Raw genomic sequence first — 17,732 nt, 5'->3', positions numbered from 1 at the left:
ATTCTTCTTACAGAAATAGAACTGAGACGAGACGCTGACACAGAGCTCTCTACGCAGCACTGGTATTGGCGCTGTTCAACGAGTCTGTGCCGCCATCTGCACTGCACCACCAATGACGCAACACCAACTGGTCCGATGGGCGATATTGCCGCCTTTAACGCTTCCACTGGTGATCGTGCGTCCAAAAGTTGCAACAAAAACATCCCTATGGCCGCATCAACAAAGACGACAATGCCGCAACTACGAAGATGGTTGCATCATGGCTCTCATGCCACGGATCCGAGATGAAATCTCAATTTGTGGACAAATACAGCTTGCTTTTCTCACGGCTCCACCTGGAAAGAAAGTGTCATGACGTTAAACTAGCTCATGATACTTGTAACCGATGCCATGAAGGACGTACTCTCTCAGCAGGTCATCGTTATGAAACACTTATAAGCGGAGAAATGCTGCCTTTAAAAAACTAACATTCCGTTGTAACTCAAAGCCAGAGGGCGGCAGCGTTAATGCCATTGCGTGACGAAGTTTTGTTGTTCTTGCACAGATTTTGCTTCTATGCCAGGTCATTCCCACAAACACTTACCAGATTGATTACTTTTGTTTCACTTATCTTGAATGCAACGTTGTATCGACACGAAGCATCACACTAAAACGCTCACCACCACACAACCAGTCCTCCATTTATACAACGTTGTAGAGGCAGTGTACTTGTTGATATATATATGAATACAAAACAAACACAAGCACTCGATTGCAACTGAATGTTTATTGCTGCAAGACGGGCATTTATTGCTTTGATGAGGTCTGGAAGGTTCTTTTTTAATATAATTTGAAATAGGGCGACTGAAACAAGGGCACAAAGAAATATGTATTCGTTCTTCTAGGGAGATGTGTTCTTCGTGTTCTTATTTTAGTCCCGCTATTTCAGCTTATATTGAAGAAGTGCTTTCTTGAACGCGTCCACAGGTGCAATGGCAGGAAGGAATCGAAGGGGGACGTCAAACAGTTTAAAGACTTTAAAAGAGTACCGACATGATATTTTCTACTTTTCATATTTTGCGGTAAATAAAGGTCCTTGACGTCGAAATCGTAGAAAAATACTGGCAAGCCTGAGACTGCCCCAAATAACTTAATGCAATAGAATTTGTACAGCCGTTTTCGTTTTCGTTTCCTAGGAGGTTTCGTGTCATGACGTCAGGACGCAGATGGTAGTCATGTGGTATCAGAACACTGACATTTTGGCACTCATTCTGGCTCACTCGATCGCCTCTTGTGCTGGTTTCTCGTTGCAAGGCCCGGTGTAGCAGCGAGGTAGTCACTTTCGCTCTTCGCGCAGGTTTCTACGAGCGCGCTGCCTTTACAACTACAGTGGCCAACCAACTAGCTCACCGATTGTTCCTATGCACCGTTTTCAGACACACAAAACCTTTTTGGCTGAACCTGTTCGCAAGTTGTAGATTATAACTGGCAGCTCTAGCCTTTTCTCAGCCCTTTGGAGTATTTTAATCGATCAATCAATCATTAAATAAATCAGTTATTTATTTCTTGGGTAGAATACAATCGTAGAATAAATTTAAATCCTCACTCGCAGTGCACTTACGAGCAGATGCGTTTCAGCTCGGCCTCGGAGGATGCGAAGGCGATGCTCTTGTTCTGGGACAGCAAGTCCAGCTTGCCGACGCACTCCGACACCTCGTCGTTCTGGCACCAGTCGGAACTTCTGGTTGCAGCTGCGTCATCGGCGCTGCTGGTGCGGCCCGCTCCTGACGCACGCGCCGTGGAAGCGGCCCAGCAGACACCGCCGTGCCATGGGCAGCACCAAAGAAGGACGACGCCTGCACTAACGTTGAGAGTATTATAATGCAGAGGGATAATCGAAGATTGTTGGGAACACGCCGCAAAAGAAGTCATGACCACGTCCCGAGTTTCAAAAATTAAATATTAAATTCTGGTGTTTTACGCGCCAAAACCCCCATCTGATACGCGGCACGCCGTATTAGGAGGCTCCGTATTAATTTCGAGCCCCTGCGGTTTTTTAACGCGCACCTAACTATAAGTACGCGAGCGGCTTTACATTTCGCCCCCATCGAGATATGGCCAACTCGTCCGGGTAAAAGCCGCGATGTCGAGCTCAACAGCGCGACTGGGCTACCGTGGCGCGTATAGCCGAGGGCACAACGAGCAAGTGCAGCCGCAAGTGTCCACTCTCAAGCGGGATAAGACTTCGGAGATACTGCAGTAAATATCAAAAGAAGTCGAATTTATCGACAATTCGAAGCAAAGGCAAGTGTTTAACGTAATAGTGCTGCGGAAACCCGCAGAACTTCAAGTTCAACTTTCTTCAACTGCGAGGCCTTTCTTTCAAAGGAACCCGAATGGTTTCCTGTGTAGCAATTGCTACGATTGAGTGAATGTCTCATTTTCCCTTAATTAATGATTTACAGTCCCAATAAAAGCAAGTATCCTGCCAGACTCAAAGGATGCTCAAGATTTCAAGTCGCCAGTGTCACTTGCAATGACGCTGAAGCTCTCATAAGGTAGAAAATCTCGTAAACGTGGTAAATGATCGGCGCTAGAACTGCGAAAATAAGGTGCCAAATCCATTACCTAACAGGTCTCGTTTTATAACTATTTAACTATCGAGTCTGAAAACAAAATATTGAGTTAACAAGCAGTACCTAAGCATGCTTTTGGCCTCGAAACAGGCAGCATTGCCAGGCAGTGCGCGATCGCCTAGACTAGTGGTATGCATGTATTAAATGCAGCCTCGTTCGTCTTGAGTAATTTCGACTGCGCAAGAATGGTGCAGTTCCCCGAGCCTCACGTTTTTTCGCGACTAAGTGAGCAATATTTCCGGGCAAATCAAACAGTGACAGTCTACGAGAAAGATTCTTTTAAATTCTAGATTCATTTTGTAACTGTGCGCCTATAGCACAGAGCAAAGAAATATCGCACTCTGTGTTCTGGCTCTTCCTTGTTGCTGGCCTTCTACAGACATTGCAGAAAGGGTACTTTGTCTTGTGAGAATTATTTTTTTAATTTTATTTTTTCCGTGTTACCTAACTTTACGATACTCACAGCGCGCATGCGTGCCACTAAGGCCGTTTTTAAAGCAATGCTTTATTCAGCTTTTCTGCCCACTTTTCGGGTGCTCGCTGCTGCTGTCTCACCTATTGCAGAACAACTTGGACCACCGGTCATGCGCCACTGCGGCTGGCTGCTGCCTGCTGGATACTGACCGCTTGCTGTCTCGCGTGACTGCCGCTGAGGCACAGTGCACACTAGCATCGGTTATAGTGAAAAGCGAGGCAGCTTGGGGCCGCTGATGATTACGTAAGCACCGACGCGATCTCCAACGCAGACGCACTTTCTTCGCCAGCAGTCACCGTTATTCCTTCGTCGTTCGGGCATAGTGCAGACGAAAATAGCAGATATAGTCTGTCGTCGTCACTCAGTGGCCATCATTCCATCGTCATCATTCCGTCGTGGTCATACTGTGGTCAGCATGCAGGCCGTTGAGATTGTATCGTCACTGTTCCGCTGTCGCTAATCTGTCATCGAGACTTACTCGGTTGTTGTCATTCGATCGTCATCATGCATAATCGTTGTCATTCTTCCTTCCCATGCAGTCGTGACGACTTCGTAAACGCGCAGCCGTAGGCACACACTCATTGGCATGCAGCTGTGGTCACTCCGTGGTCGCCACGTTGGAGTTGTCAGGCCGTCGCGGTTCCTCTGTGATCAATGCGTCGTCATATGGCGTTACATCCCATTACCGTCGATACCTACTACCCATTACCAGAGGTCACAAGTAAATAAAAAGTCGGCAACAGAGATGTACACAAAAAAGGGGCAACATAAGCCATCTCCGTAATGGGCAAGCGCCATGGTATAAAGAGCGAGCTAGCCATCCTTCCCGACGCCAACATCTCGTGGTGTGAATAATCACGTGTTCACGAGAGGAATCGAAACTTGTAACGGATCTCGTTACAACTCCTATTACTTCACGCGTGTGCCACTTCTCACCGTTGTGGAGAGTCAAAAACAATACGAAGAAAACGAACAGACTTGAGAACATGCGAGGCTGCATTTCTTGCGGCCATAACATAACTTTTTGATCCCGTCGGCGTTTACAAATAGTATACCTTACGAAGTGTATAACGCGAAGAAAAAGTGTGCATTTAATGTGCGTTTCTTTCGCCCTCAAATGGAGGCCTAGCCTGCATCTAAAGATTTGCGTCAGCTCGTTACACTTGCGGGACCACGTTACGCATGGTTAAATATTTCATTTATGTTGTAACGTTAACAATTACATTTAATAAAATAACACTTCATTTACATAATTTCCTGCAAGCATTTGGGGCATTAGCGTTGTGTCTGCGGGACGTTTACTTCGTCATTTGCGCGAACATCACCGTAAGCTTCGCCTAGCACCGATTAGCACGTAAGCATGAGACCCGCCTATTTTCCCCCCTGTAATATAAAGTTGCACTCAAGCGCAACATTACACACCCCACTATTCTTCTTCATTTCTTTTTAAATTTTAATTTTCACGTTGTTTATCGAATATGGTGTAAGACAGACGCATGACAGATTCTAGTGCGGCGCGACAGAACTTTCACCTTGAGTTGAAGATCGTTCCGCAGATGCCCGCAGACAAACGCTCATTTTTTCAACAGTTGAGCTCGCGTAACAAATCTTCCAAGAGAGGTAGTAACGCATTTACGACGTGACTGAAGCGCTGGAAAACCTGAATTAACTTTCACTGATGAAATACATGTGTAACGAGAATAGCTAAAAAATTACTATTGAAAGAGTAGCGCTGATTTCAAAAGATTTAAAGGCGTTTTTCTTGGTGCGCTAATAGCGCAATCCCAGGTAAAAAACAACTATATTCTCACTTTGGTCTAATTAAATATTTACGTAAAGTGAGCTTCAAGTGCGAGGGAACAGCGCGGAAGCTGCAGCGTAAACATCGAGGCATCGGATTAGCATTACTAACTTTACTTTCAGCACATATTCTATGACATCATGCTGTGCACAAGTCCTGCGGCTGCTCGTATCGAGCCCTTCGAAGATATCCCACTACCGGAACCGGACAAAAACTGGACTCGTGAAACGGTGACATTGCAGGACGCTGTCATATTTCCATGCTGGGATTCAGACATATAACCCGCAAACATGTTCACAGCGTTGCTGTAAACATGTCTTTGAACATGTTGCTTTATTTTGTTTTGATATTGTGTTTTTTTTGTTTGAGATTCTCGCTTCAGTATCGATAGTGTGTGTGTGTGTGTGTGTGTGTGTGTGTGTGTGTGTGTGTGTGTGTGATTTGAGTTTCTCGCTTCAATATCGATATTGTTGTGTGTGCGTGCGTGCGTGTGCGTGCGTGTGCGTGCGTGTGCGTGTGCGCGTGCGCGTGTGCGTGTGTGTGTGTGTGTGTGTGTGTGTGTGTGTGTGTGTGTGTGTGTGTGTGTGTGTAATTTGAGTTTCTCGCTTCAATATCGATATTGTTGTGTGTGCGTGCGTGCGTGTGCGTGCGTGTGCGTGTAGAGCCTATGCCATATTCCCCCACTGCCTTGTCTCCGGCCTGCTTCTTGCCTACCCTGGCATTGAAATCGCCCATCAGTATACTGTATTTTGTTTTGACTTTACCCATCGCCGATTCCACGTCTTCATAGAAGCTTTCGACTTCCTGGTCATCATGACTAGATGTAGGGGCGTAGACCTGTACAACCTTCATTTTGTACCTCTTATTAAGTTTCACAACAAGACATGCCACCCTCTCGTTAATGCTATAGAATTCCTGTATGTTATCAGCTATGTTCTTATTAATCAGGAATCCGACTCCTAGTTCTCGTCTCTCTGCTAAGCCCCGGTAGCACAGGACGTGCCCGCTTTTTAGCACTGTATATGCTTCTTTTGGCCTCCTAACTTCACTGAGCCCTATTATATCCCATTTACTGCCCTCTAATTCTTCCAATAGCACTGCTAGACTCGCCTCACTAGATAACGTTCTAGCGTTAAACGTTGCCAGGTTCATATTCCAATGGCGGCCTGTCCGGTAAGTAGTAAGTACCTTCTCCTTAATCTGCAGGAGGATGTCTTGCGTTGAGAGGCATTTTGTAAATCCAAAGATAGTGTGTGGCATGAGCTCGTTATCCTCCAGGTGGGTCTCCAACCTCTGAAGCATGATTCTCTCGTATACATTTCCCAAGCAGGAGGTTAGCGAAATGGGTCGCAGGTTTTCTAGGCAGGAAGTCTTTCCGGACTTCGGAATCATTACTATTTCCGCATGTCTCCAGTCGTCCGGGATGGTTTTATTTACGAATTCTGTAAATCGTTTGATCGAGTTTGCGTCCAGGTTTCTTATCATGGCGTTGGTGATGCCATCCTTACCTGGCGTTGTGTTCTTTGTAGCAGACATTACAGCGTGTCTGACTTCTTCTGGGGTAATGGGTTAATCTAGAGCGGGATTTGCTTCGCCCGTGTATGCCAAGCTGCAGTCGATGTCCGTTGTATCCCCAATGTAGCGCTGCTTGATGTTCTCTAGCATTTCCCGGTCTGTGCCTTGGGATCGGTGCGCGATCCGTTGGGTCGTTTTACGATTTTCGGACTTGGTCATCGTTGGGTCTATGAGAGCCCTTAGCAAGGCCGATGTCTTTTTCCAACCTAGGGTCCCCTGTAGCTCGTTGAAGTTTCGGTCCCAGTTGTGCCCTGAGAGTTCTGTCGCATACTCTTCGGCTTGTCTGGTGACCTCGACGATCTTTAGTCTGAGTTTTCTGTTGTGCTTCTGCCGCTTCCATCTTCTTAGTAGCCCCCGTCGGGCGTCCCACAGGTGTAAAAGATGCTTATGTACCTCGGGTGTGTTGGTGGTGAGGGCGACCTCTCGGGTTAGCCTTTTGCAGTCTGCCTTGATTCCTGCGACCCAGCTCGTAATGTCTGTTATCTCAGTGTCTTCGGACTCCGCCCTAGTTTTTCTATAGGCTACCCAGTCGGTCATCCTAGCCTGGCCAAGCCTTTTGCTGATCGGGAGGGTTTCTATCTTTTGCGCAAAATGAAGTGGTCATGGCTAAGCGTTTCCCTATCGTTTTCCCATCGAGCATCCCTCACCCCTCTGACGAATGCAAAGTCTGGGCGCGAATCACGGTTGATACTGTTCCCCACTCGCGTGGGTTGGGTGTGGTCTGTGATGAGATTGCGCCTTCTGCGATCCGCTTCTCTGGCTAGATCCCTGCGTTTTTGAGTTTCCTTTACGTAGCCTCAGCTTTTGTGCCGGGCAATAAAATCACCCAGGATAACGAGACCCTTTTTGCCTGCGGCTTGTTCTGCCTTGCGTAGCACGTAGCCGAAGTTTGCTTCCCTCTGGCTGTGCGGGCTGTAAAGGTTGAGGAGAAAGATGCTTTCTTGGCTTCTTTTTTGGGTAATAATTTCAATAAAGACGCGGTCAATGTCCGTTGTGCCGATGTCGTGTCTGATTGCGGTGACAGCTTTGGCAACCAGCGTCGCGACCTTACTTTGCCCGAGCCCTTCATAGACCGAGTAGCCCGCAAGAGTGGATGAGCAGCCGGTTTCCTGTAAGGCGATTATGGCTGGTGGAGCTGTGCAGTTAGTGATGTGTTGTTTAAGAAGACGCTGCTTTCTGCGGATTCCTTCTCAGTGCCTTAAACTCATCTATGAGCTCGTTGAGCTTCTGTACAAGCTCAGCATTTTCTGCCCTGGCATTCTGAATAGTTTGCCTTAGCTCATTTACTTCGTCGCTCTGCGTGTTCGTGTTTTTTGGAGCAGTGGGAGAAGCCGAGAAAAGATGCGCTTTCCTACTCTTCTTGTTTATGGTCATCTTCTGCTGCTTCTTTTTCGTTTCCGGAGCCTGCCTGGTCTTTGACGCGCATCTCGACCTTGAACTGGACCTGGATGTCTAGCTGGAGTCCCTACTGAACCAGCGTTTCCTGGTCCGGCCACGTCCACCGGCGTCCCTGGCTTCGGCGTCTGATTCCTCTTTCTTTCTCGCCCGTGGGCTCCTCGGTTTCCTGAGGCGTTCCTTGCACTCCTTTGCCCGTGTGGGGTGTGCTTCCTTGCATAGCGCATACCTGAGCTCGCAGGTGTGTCCATCCTCGATGACTGGCTCGGCGCAGTTCGAGCAGACAACGGCGTCAGGTGTCGGGCATACATCCGTCCTATGCCCAGGCGTGAAGCATATGTAGTAAACTTGCCGCGATTACCGATAGAGGTAGCAACGTGTCTCGCAGCCGTAGTAGTAAACGTAGCGGAGGACAATTTTGCCCTCGAAGGTAATGACCGCGGTTTGGAAGTTTCCAAGCATTCTTGCATAAAGTATTTTGACTCCTTGGGTACGTACCCGAAGGTGGGCTAGTAATTCGGTCGGCGTTGTACCGGCGTCCAGTCCGTGAATCACACCTTTACACGAATTGTCCGGCGCTGCCACGTAAGCCGTCACTGAATAGTCTTTCGCACCAAAACGTAGACTTGGAACACTCTGCAAAACATTTGCAGTCCACATGCTTGGCGTGCTGATTATGGCGATGTTCGATCCGTTGCGCAACCGTATAAGCAAGTTGCCTTCGTTGCACATGTCTAGGTTTCCACATGCTTTGGTTATAGCCCGGGCCATCTGATGCGTGCTCAGTTGACTGATGTTCAGCCCATTCTTCGGTCTAATGATGACTTTGAAATCGGACTTCGGTAGTGAAGGTAGCTTCTCTTGGCGGATGGTATTTCCCTTCAGTTTGGGCTGGCTCGGCGCTGATTTGTCCACCGCTTCGGTCCAGGTAATTGGAACGGCGATCAGCCTTGAGTTGTGGTATTTTGCAGTAAACCATCCCCCGTTGTCAAGGGTTTTTTTTGCGAGAGGTCGGTAGCGTTGTATTCGCGTTGGGGGTTCTTTTCGATCGGCGGCGTGGCTCCGATCGTCGCAGACGCGTCGTCGTCAGCCATCCTGGCGCGTCCCGCACGAGCTGGAGCCGACGGCCCGACGCCGCCTAGGCCTAGAGCTGCGTTCTTCTCCGCGAATCTTCGAATTAGCAGAGAATGAGGAAATATGGACTTACGGTTGAAAACCGGTTATCCACGGGTTTTGCTTGATTAATAGAGGACGATAGAGTACTGTATTTTCGGCGACGTCGATGTTGCCCGGGTGAAATGAGGCGTCGAGGCAGGAGCTCAGCACCAAGGCAGGAGCACAGCTCCGTTTGGCCCCCTAGCGCTCTTCCTCTTCGGGGACAACTCGTCACTCGTGCTGATTACTTCGCAGGCTATATGCAAAATTTCTCAGAAATGGTTGGCTCAGCAGCGGGAAAACCAAACACTGCGGAAAATGCCTAGTGCCCGATGAAAATATTGTTTTATTATTCGGCTATTCCGTCTTGGTTAAGAGGCGGTCATACATACATACATACATACATACATACATACATACATACATACATACATACATACATACATACATACATACATACATACATACATACATACGTGTATATATATATATCAGAATATTCTATGTCCACTGCAGGACGAAGGCCTCTCCCTGCGATCTCCAATTACCCCTGTCCTGCGCCCACCGATTCCAACTAGCGCCCGCGAATTTCTTAATTTCATCGCGCCACCTCGTCTTCGGCCGTCCTTGACTGCGCTTCCCTTCTCTCGGCACCCATTCTGTAACCCTAATGGTCCAACTGTTATCTAACGTGCGCATTACATGACCTGCCCAGCTCCACTTTTTTCTCTTAATGTCTATTACAATATTGGCTATACGCGATTGCTCTCTGATCCAAACCACTCTCTTTCTGTCTCTCAACGTTATGTCTAGCATTCTTCGTTCCATCGCTCTTTGCGCGCTCCTTAACTTGTTCTTAAGCTTCTTTGTCAGTCTAGTCTCTACCCCATATGTCAGCACCGATAAAATGCACTGATTGTACACCTTTCTTTTCAATGATAATGGTATGCTTCTAGTCAGGAGCTGACAATGGCTACCGTATGCACTACAACCCATTTTTATTCTCCTATGAATTTCCTTCTCATGATCAGGGTTCCCTGTGATTAATTGACCTAGGTAAACGTACTCACTGGCGGGCGATCCTGAACTCTTGTTCCCTACCCGGCTGTTGATTATCTTTGTCTTGTGCATATTAATGAACCCCACTCTTACACTCTTATATATATATATATATCCCGTCTGGAAAATGGGCCTTTTAATACAACGCACAGTATATTCTTCTGTTCCTCATTATTCAATATTTTAGGCTGCATATTGTCTTTATTCTGATCAACGCAGTGCAGCAGCCTGTAAGGCTGCTGCACCGTATTCAGTGCTCAAGCAGTGGTGCTCAAGCAGAAACAGTACACACGAAAGCATTAAGATCCTATTAATCTTATGTCGTTGGTCCGCACTGAAGCGCCTTATACGTGTAGTGAGCCGTGTACTAACTAGCCCAAATACTTTGTCTACTTTGTCGCATGGTAACTGTTACTAAAAAAGAAAATTAGCAGTGGCTTAGCTCGGCTATGCCAGGATATACGTAGCGAAAGCTAAGGCAAAGCATGGTTAGCCTTGCTTAATCTTGATTGCTAGTCCAGGTTAGTCTGGTTGTCTAGCTATGTTTCGGCGTTTAGCCAGTCGTTCGGCACGCTGTTCGTCTGTTTCTTGGGCTATTCGTTTCCTCTTCATCTCGATCCGATGTCGATTCCAGGCATCCTCCCACTCATCAGAATTGTCGCCGTCCATACTGCCGCCTCAACTGTGGTTGCGGCGCACGCGAGCTCTCCTTTCCAGTCCTCCCACATGTTATCGGGCATGCCACGCAGCTGGCGAAGCAAGCGGAGGCGAACGCAACGACGAGGAACGCGGTGTGACGTCATGTGCCTCCTCGGAGCGCGGCCACGGCGAAATCGCAAGTTCGCGGCTAGTAAAGCTTTCGCTTTAAAATGCGCTGGGCGCTGGTAACCCACAAACGCTTCCAACGCATAACGACGTAAGCACGGCTAGCAGCAGCGCTTGACCAGCCCAGCGTTACACAGATTTAAAGACCTCGGTATGCGAGGAACCTGTTCAAAAACAAGCAGCAGCGGGTAAGCTGAAAGTAAACTATGTAGTAATTGTTCTTCTTTTTTGGTGGGGGGGTGCATGAATAAGAAAAACTGAAATGGAAGAGAGACTACACCCCCTTTAGGCTTCATTCCTAAAGAAAACACCTTTTTTTTTCAAATAAGGTCACTCTACGAAAAATAGAAGAAAAAATGATTCTATTTTGTGGTTACATTATTGCCTTTGTTTTTTCCTTTCTGCCTGTGCATACAAAGGAAAGACAGAACGGCTTCTTCGGGCGCAATGGCGGGCTCCCTGTTGATTGATGACTCCCACCAACTCGCCCAGTTTTATTTCCTCCCGCACAGACATCGCACCTGCGTACATTTAGAACACCGTCCCGGGAGTGCAAGTGCAAAGCAGTACCTTGCTGTCGCTGTTTGTGATTGGCCTTTCGGACGAAAATCCCACTTTCTTTACTTGAAACTTACTTGAAAATGGTCAGTGTTTGCTATAACCGATGTAATAAAATCATGTTATAGCCTTTATCGCTTATACCTTTGCAACCGTACTATTCACGCATCTCACTTTGGTGTTGCTGCGTAGAAAAACGAAGCAATTACTCAATCACGCATATGTCGCTTGCGCAGAGGGCGCTGTTGTGGCGCCACGCGTGATGCAGTAGGAGCTAAATTTAGCGTCTCGCTCGGCGTTCGGGGAGGCATAGCTCGGCAGTACGTTTGTCGATGCGAGCAGCAGGGCTTACATTTGAGAAAGCTCATTCAACTATAATATGGAAGATCCATCAGACTCAAACCTGTGCTCATCAGCAGTTAAAGGCCTACAAATGTGCGATGTTTCGCAGAAATTTCACGTTTGCTCGGTTATGGCGCCCCACGTCCGACACGCGGTGTCGCGAAATAGCGTGAAGACGCTCGGGCAGCAAGACGTACCCAACCTCTCTGACCATGGCGGATCGTGCCAGTCTTCTCAGAGAAGCGCACGCACAGGACCCCGTTCTATCTACGAGTGCGGCGGGCTCAAGCAGCTCAGAGCAGTCCGCCAGTATGAGGGTCATTGCTTTACCCGATGGCGCAGCCACCATGTACAAAACAAGCGGGTCCATTACGCTTGCAAAATTGGACTGTAAGTCCTGCAGTAAGTGTAGAACTTAATTCGTGCACGTAATATTTCTAGTGCGTGAATACGTGTAACTTCTGTATTTGATCTGCATCATGTCTGTACCATATAGTGCTCATAAACCCTCTACAGCACGCACAAGGGGTTTCACGTGCCCCATTGAGGCTGCGTCCCCGTTACAGCCACGCCCGATTTATTTTGCTCGCGAAAGGAGATTGGTGGCGCGCGTCCGCGAATGCTTCTTCTCACCGATGCGGTACGAAACAGTAGAACTTCTTATGGCTCACAATATTGCGCGCATCCAGCTATTGCGTCCCTGCTTCACATTATTGGAAAAAGGAATTGCCTATATCATTATCATCATCTTCTTCTTTTTGTCCGCTACAAGACGAAGGCCTCTCCCTGCGATCTGCAATTACCCCTGTCCTGCGCCAACTGATTCCAACTTGTGCCTGCAAATTCCCCAATTTCATCACCCCCCCCCACCCCCCCCTAGTTTTATGCCGTCATCGACTGCATTTGCCTTCTGTTGGCACCCGTTCTGTAACTCTATATATTAAACGCCAATATATTTCGGCCTTGTCCTTCCGAGGTAAGCCGCGAGCTTTAACATGGTGCCTGGAAGCAGCAAGCAGTGGCACAAATAATTTAATTTCAAGAAGTGTTGGCGGGACGCTCTTAACGTGAGGCGAAATTCAAGAAACTTTCCATTCAAAAGAACTGTTTACCATCTCCTGACGCTCCTCGAGGCTTTCGCGAGGAGTGCCAGTACATACAAAAATACGCGTTTAGCGCAAATCAACACTTCGCGCAAATCATTCAAATCCTCTCTACGAACACGAGAAAGCAGTGTGCGAATCTTCCTAATTAAGACCACCAAGTAGCGCTTCGCACTTGTTTTCAGAGCCGGGTTAACGCACTGCGCTGTTTAATGAGACCCGCAAACGCTTCGATAATTGGACGCGCTGGTCGCAGATTCCACCTAACGAATCTTAACCAGCTGAGCAACTTTCTGAGAAATTAGTGGGGCGTCCACATGCAGCGCCAGTGTACAGACGCGCAAATGAGAAATGCTTCGGAGGAAAGGCACCGGAGGGAGACGGAACGCATGCTGTAGTCACGCGTCCATTGCGTCGTTTAATTAAACGTATAATAAGCTTTTCGGAAGAAACATTAGCTGGAACCTGGCAATCGATGCGCAATTCTACGCAGCTTTCCTGATGTACATGCCTAATGCGGCTCCACATACAATCTTAATTTACCCGCCGCGGTGGCTTAGCGGCTATGGCGCAGCCCTGCAGAAACTCGCGGGATGGAATCGCGACCGCGCCGGCCGCACTTCGATCGGGCGAAATGCAAAAGATGCCCGTGCTCCGTGCGTTGGGGGCAGGTTAAAGATCCCCTGGTGGTCAAAATTTATCCGGAGTCCACTATTACGGCGTGCCTCATAATCAAATCGTACTTTTGGCACGGTAGATCCCAGAATGCATTCATTCTACACTCCGTCCCACATACTTAGATTCCAGCTATATGAGTGCAACATTTTTGCAAATTTTTTACACTCACTTCAATGGAACGGCGTTCACTTAAAGTCTGAAAATATAAGGAACGGTTTTGCATATATTTGAACCTTATGCTTTTTGAATTCACACGCCCATAAATATGTGGAATTAACGTTCTATAGCGAAATAGCCGTTCTTAACGGAACATTGTTCCACACATTTGTACCTATTGATCATTTTTTCGCACTTCTCTAATTGGAACCATGATTAGGTATGTGGAGCGATGTCCCACATGCTTAGGCACGTACTTAAACATGGCTCCAGTTACAGTTGAGTAGAACAATGTTTCATATTATAGATACAAATATGTGGAACACTGTTCCAACAACAGTGGTTATCTCTCTGGAACATAGTTTTACACATGGAACGCCATTTCACATATTTTGTAATTTAACGCCGTTAAACAGGAAACCAGTAAGCTATCGCAGGAGACGAAAGACCTGATCAAGAAACGCCAATGTATGAAAGCCTCTAACCCTACAGCTAGAATAGAACTGGCAGAACTTTCTAAGTTAATCAACAACCGTAAGACAGCGGACATAAGGAACTATAATATGGATAGAATTGAACAGGCTCTCAGGAACGGAGGAAGCCTAAAAGCAGTAAAGAAGAAACTAGGAATAGGCAAGAATCAGATGTGTGCGTAAAGAGACACAGCCGGCAATATCGTTACTAATATGGATGAGATAGTTCAAGTGGCTGAAGAGTTTTATAGAGATTTATACAGTACCAGTAACACCCACGACGATAAGGTGAGAGAGAATAGTCTAGAGGAACTTGAAATCCCACAAGTAACACCGGAAGAGTTAAAGAACGCCTTGGGAGCTATGCAAAGGGGGAAGGCAGCTGGGGAGGATCAGGTAACAGCAGATTTGTTGAAGGATGGTGGGAACACTGTCCTAGAAAGGTTGGCCGCCCTATATACACAATGCCTCAAGACCTCGAACGTACCGGAATCTTGGAAGAACGCTAACATAATCCTAATCCATAAGAAAGGGGACGCCAAAGACTTGAAAAATTATAGACCGATCAGCTTACTGTCCGTTGCCTACAAAGTATTTACTAAGGTAATCGCAAATAGAATCAGAAATACCTTAGACTTCTGTCAACCAAAGGACCAGGCAGCATTGCGTAAAGGCTACTCAACAATAGACCATTTTCTCACTATCAATCAGGTGATAGAGAAATGTGCGGAATATAACCAACCCTTATATATAGCCTTCATTGATTACGAAAAAGCATTTGATTCAGTCGAAACCTCAGCAGTCATGAAGGCACTACGGAATCAGGGTGTAGATGAGCCATATGTAAAGATACTGGAAGCTATCTATAGCGGTTCCACAGCCACCGTAATGCTCCACAAAGAAAGCAACAAAATCCCAATAAAGAAAACCGTTAGACAGGGAGATACGATATCTCCAATGCTATTCACAGCATGTTTACAGGAGGTATTCAGAGACCTGGAGTGGGAAGAATTGGGGATAAAAGTTGATGGAGAATACCTTAGCAACTTGCGATTCGCTGATGATATTGCCTTGCTTAGTAACTCAGGAGACCAATTGCAATGCATGCTCACTGACCTGGAGAGGCAAAGTAGAAGGGTGGGTCTGAAAATTAATCTACAGAAAGCTAAAGTAATGTTTAACAGTCTCGGGAGAGAACAGCAGTTTACGATAGGTAGCGAGGCACTGGAAGTGGTAAGGGAATACATCTACTTAGGGCAGGTAGTGACCACGGATCCGGATCATGAGACTGAAATAACCAGAAGAATAAGAATGGGCTGGGGTGCGTTTGGCAGGCATTGTCAGATCATGAACAGCAGGTTGCCACTATCCCTCAAGAGGAAAGTGTATAACAGCTGTGTCTTACCAGTACTCACCTACGGGGCAGAAACCTGGAGGCTTACGAAAAGGGTTCTGCTGAAATTGAGGACGACGCAACGAGCTATGGAAAGAAGAATGATAGGTGTAACGTTAAGGGATAAGAAAAGAGCAGATTGGGTGAGGGAACAAACGCGGGTAAATGACATCTTAGTTGAAATCAAGAAAAAGAAATGGGCATGGGCCGGACATCTAATGAGGAGGGAAGATAACCGATGGTCATTAAGGGTTACGGACTGGATTCCAAGGGAAGGGAAGCGTAGTAGGGGGCGGCAGGAAATTAGGTGGGCGGATGACATTAAGACGTTTGCAGGGACAACATGGCCACAATTAGTACATGACCGGGGTAGTTGGAGAAGTATGGGAGAGGCCTTTGCCCTGCCGTGGGCGTAACTAGGCTGATGATGATGATGATGACTTACTATCATCCCGAAATACGGAGAAAATATCTTGCTTGCACTCGATCTTAAGGCGGCCTTCGACAATGTGCTGCGCTGGAGGGTCTCAGCAAAATTGGTTGCGGGCAGAGAATACACAACTACGTCAAAGCTTTCCTCAGTGACAGAACCGCCACCATTGGTATAGGAGGCATCAGGACTGACACCTTCAACACGCCCAAAAAGGGAACACCGCAAGTCTCTGTGATATCCCCTATACTTTTTAACATTGTTATGATCGGCTTAGCACGGCAGCTCGAAAAAATTGGACTCTGCATGCCATATACGCCGACGACGTCAAAATATGGGTGACCAAGGGATCCTTAGGAGAAAAACAAAAACAAGACCTTCTGCAGAGTGCAGCAGATACAGACCACGCATACACTGAACACTGCGGACTTGCATGCTCCCCGGAGAAATCCGAGGTGCTCAGAGTCTACAGAAGAGGATACAGTCTGCAAAACCCCATAGACATCTTCAAAGGGGGGAAGAAGATTACGGAGGTATCCCAAGTTAAGATCCTTGGCATGTAGATAGAGAGCAACTGTCGTGTGGATCACACAATCAGGCAGCTCGCAAACACCAAAGCGCAGATCACGAGGATGATCGCAAGAATCTCAAACAGGCGACGAAGTATGAAGGAAGAGGGCACATGTAGGCTAATACAGGCCCCCGTGGTCTGCAGTATTGTATACAGTGTCCCCTACCAAACACCGCTCGAGCAGGACAAAGAATAATTAGAGGCAATCCTTAGGAAAGCTTACAAATGCACTCTCGGACTGTTGGTCAACACCTCGACAAAGAAATTCCTTAAATTGGGAACTTGGGAATCGCTTATAATATTGCCTTGCTTAGTAACTCAGGGGAACAATTGCAATGCATGCTCACTGACCTGGAGAGGCAAAGCAGAAGGGCGGCTCTAAAAATTAACCTGCAGAAAACAAAAGTAATGTTTAACAGGCTCGGAAGATAACAGCAGTTTACGATAGGTAGCGAGGCACTGGAAGTGGTAAAGGAAATACATCTACTTAGGGCAGGTAGTGAACGCGGATCCGGATCATGAGACTGAAATAATCAGAAGAATAAGAATCGGCTGGGGTGCGTTTGGCAGGCATTCTCAGATCATGAACAGCAGGTTGCCATTATCCCCCAAGAGAAAAGTGTCAGGTCTGGCATTGTTATATATAAAGGCTGTGAAGTGCAATTTGCCGCCCGTGGGTTTTGCTTCCTTTTGTTTCTTTTTGGCTCTTTTGGATCTCTTTTTTATCACGCTAAAGGAAATGCACTGCCCAAGCTCGAACCCACTTTAACGCGATGTCGAAATTGCTTTTATTCGTAATTACCGTAAATTTTATTTTGTACTTCGCTGCTGCGGAAGCGGAATATGGGTTCCAGCATGTATCGTACTTCTGAAAATAAAAAGAAATAAATGGGGGCGCATCCTTGCAGAAAACTGCTTTCAAACGATTTAAAAAAAAAAAACTTGTTTTCGAAACATTTTGTGCGTGCGCGCGTGTGTGTGCGCGCGTGTGCGTGTAGACAGTCTGGCTGTTTTAGCCCCTTTCCTAGCGTAATGGCGAAGTGCATAAAAATAGACTAGCTGCGGCGCTGACGTCTTGTATTTAGCAGTACTCGCGATGGTATTTCGTTCGGGGCCAAGGGAGTCCAG

At 47.0% G+C, this 17,732-nt stretch overlaps 1 protein-coding gene across 1 annotated transcript in view; it reads right to left on the bottom strand.

The window, feature by feature from the left end:
- LOC126527017 (uncharacterized) overlaps positions 1-17,732 on the bottom strand; it is a 65,940-nt gene that overhangs the window by 4,099 nt on the left and 44,109 nt on the right. The window contains exon 2 of the mRNA XM_050174732.2: positions 1,601-1,835. Coding sequence (XP_050030689.1) covers positions 1,601-1,835 — 235 coding nt within the window. The remainder of the gene's footprint in view (positions 1-1,600; positions 1,836-17,732) is intronic.

The sequence above is a fragment of the Dermacentor andersoni genome, chromosome 9 (assembly GCF_023375885.2).
Source record: "Dermacentor andersoni chromosome 9, qqDerAnde1_hic_scaffold, whole genome shotgun sequence".
NCBI lineage: Eukaryota > Metazoa > Arthropoda > Arachnida > Ixodida > Ixodidae > Dermacentor > Dermacentor andersoni.
The sequence above is the reverse complement of the archived record's forward strand: the minus strand, read 5'-3'. Positions and strand labels throughout refer to the sequence as shown.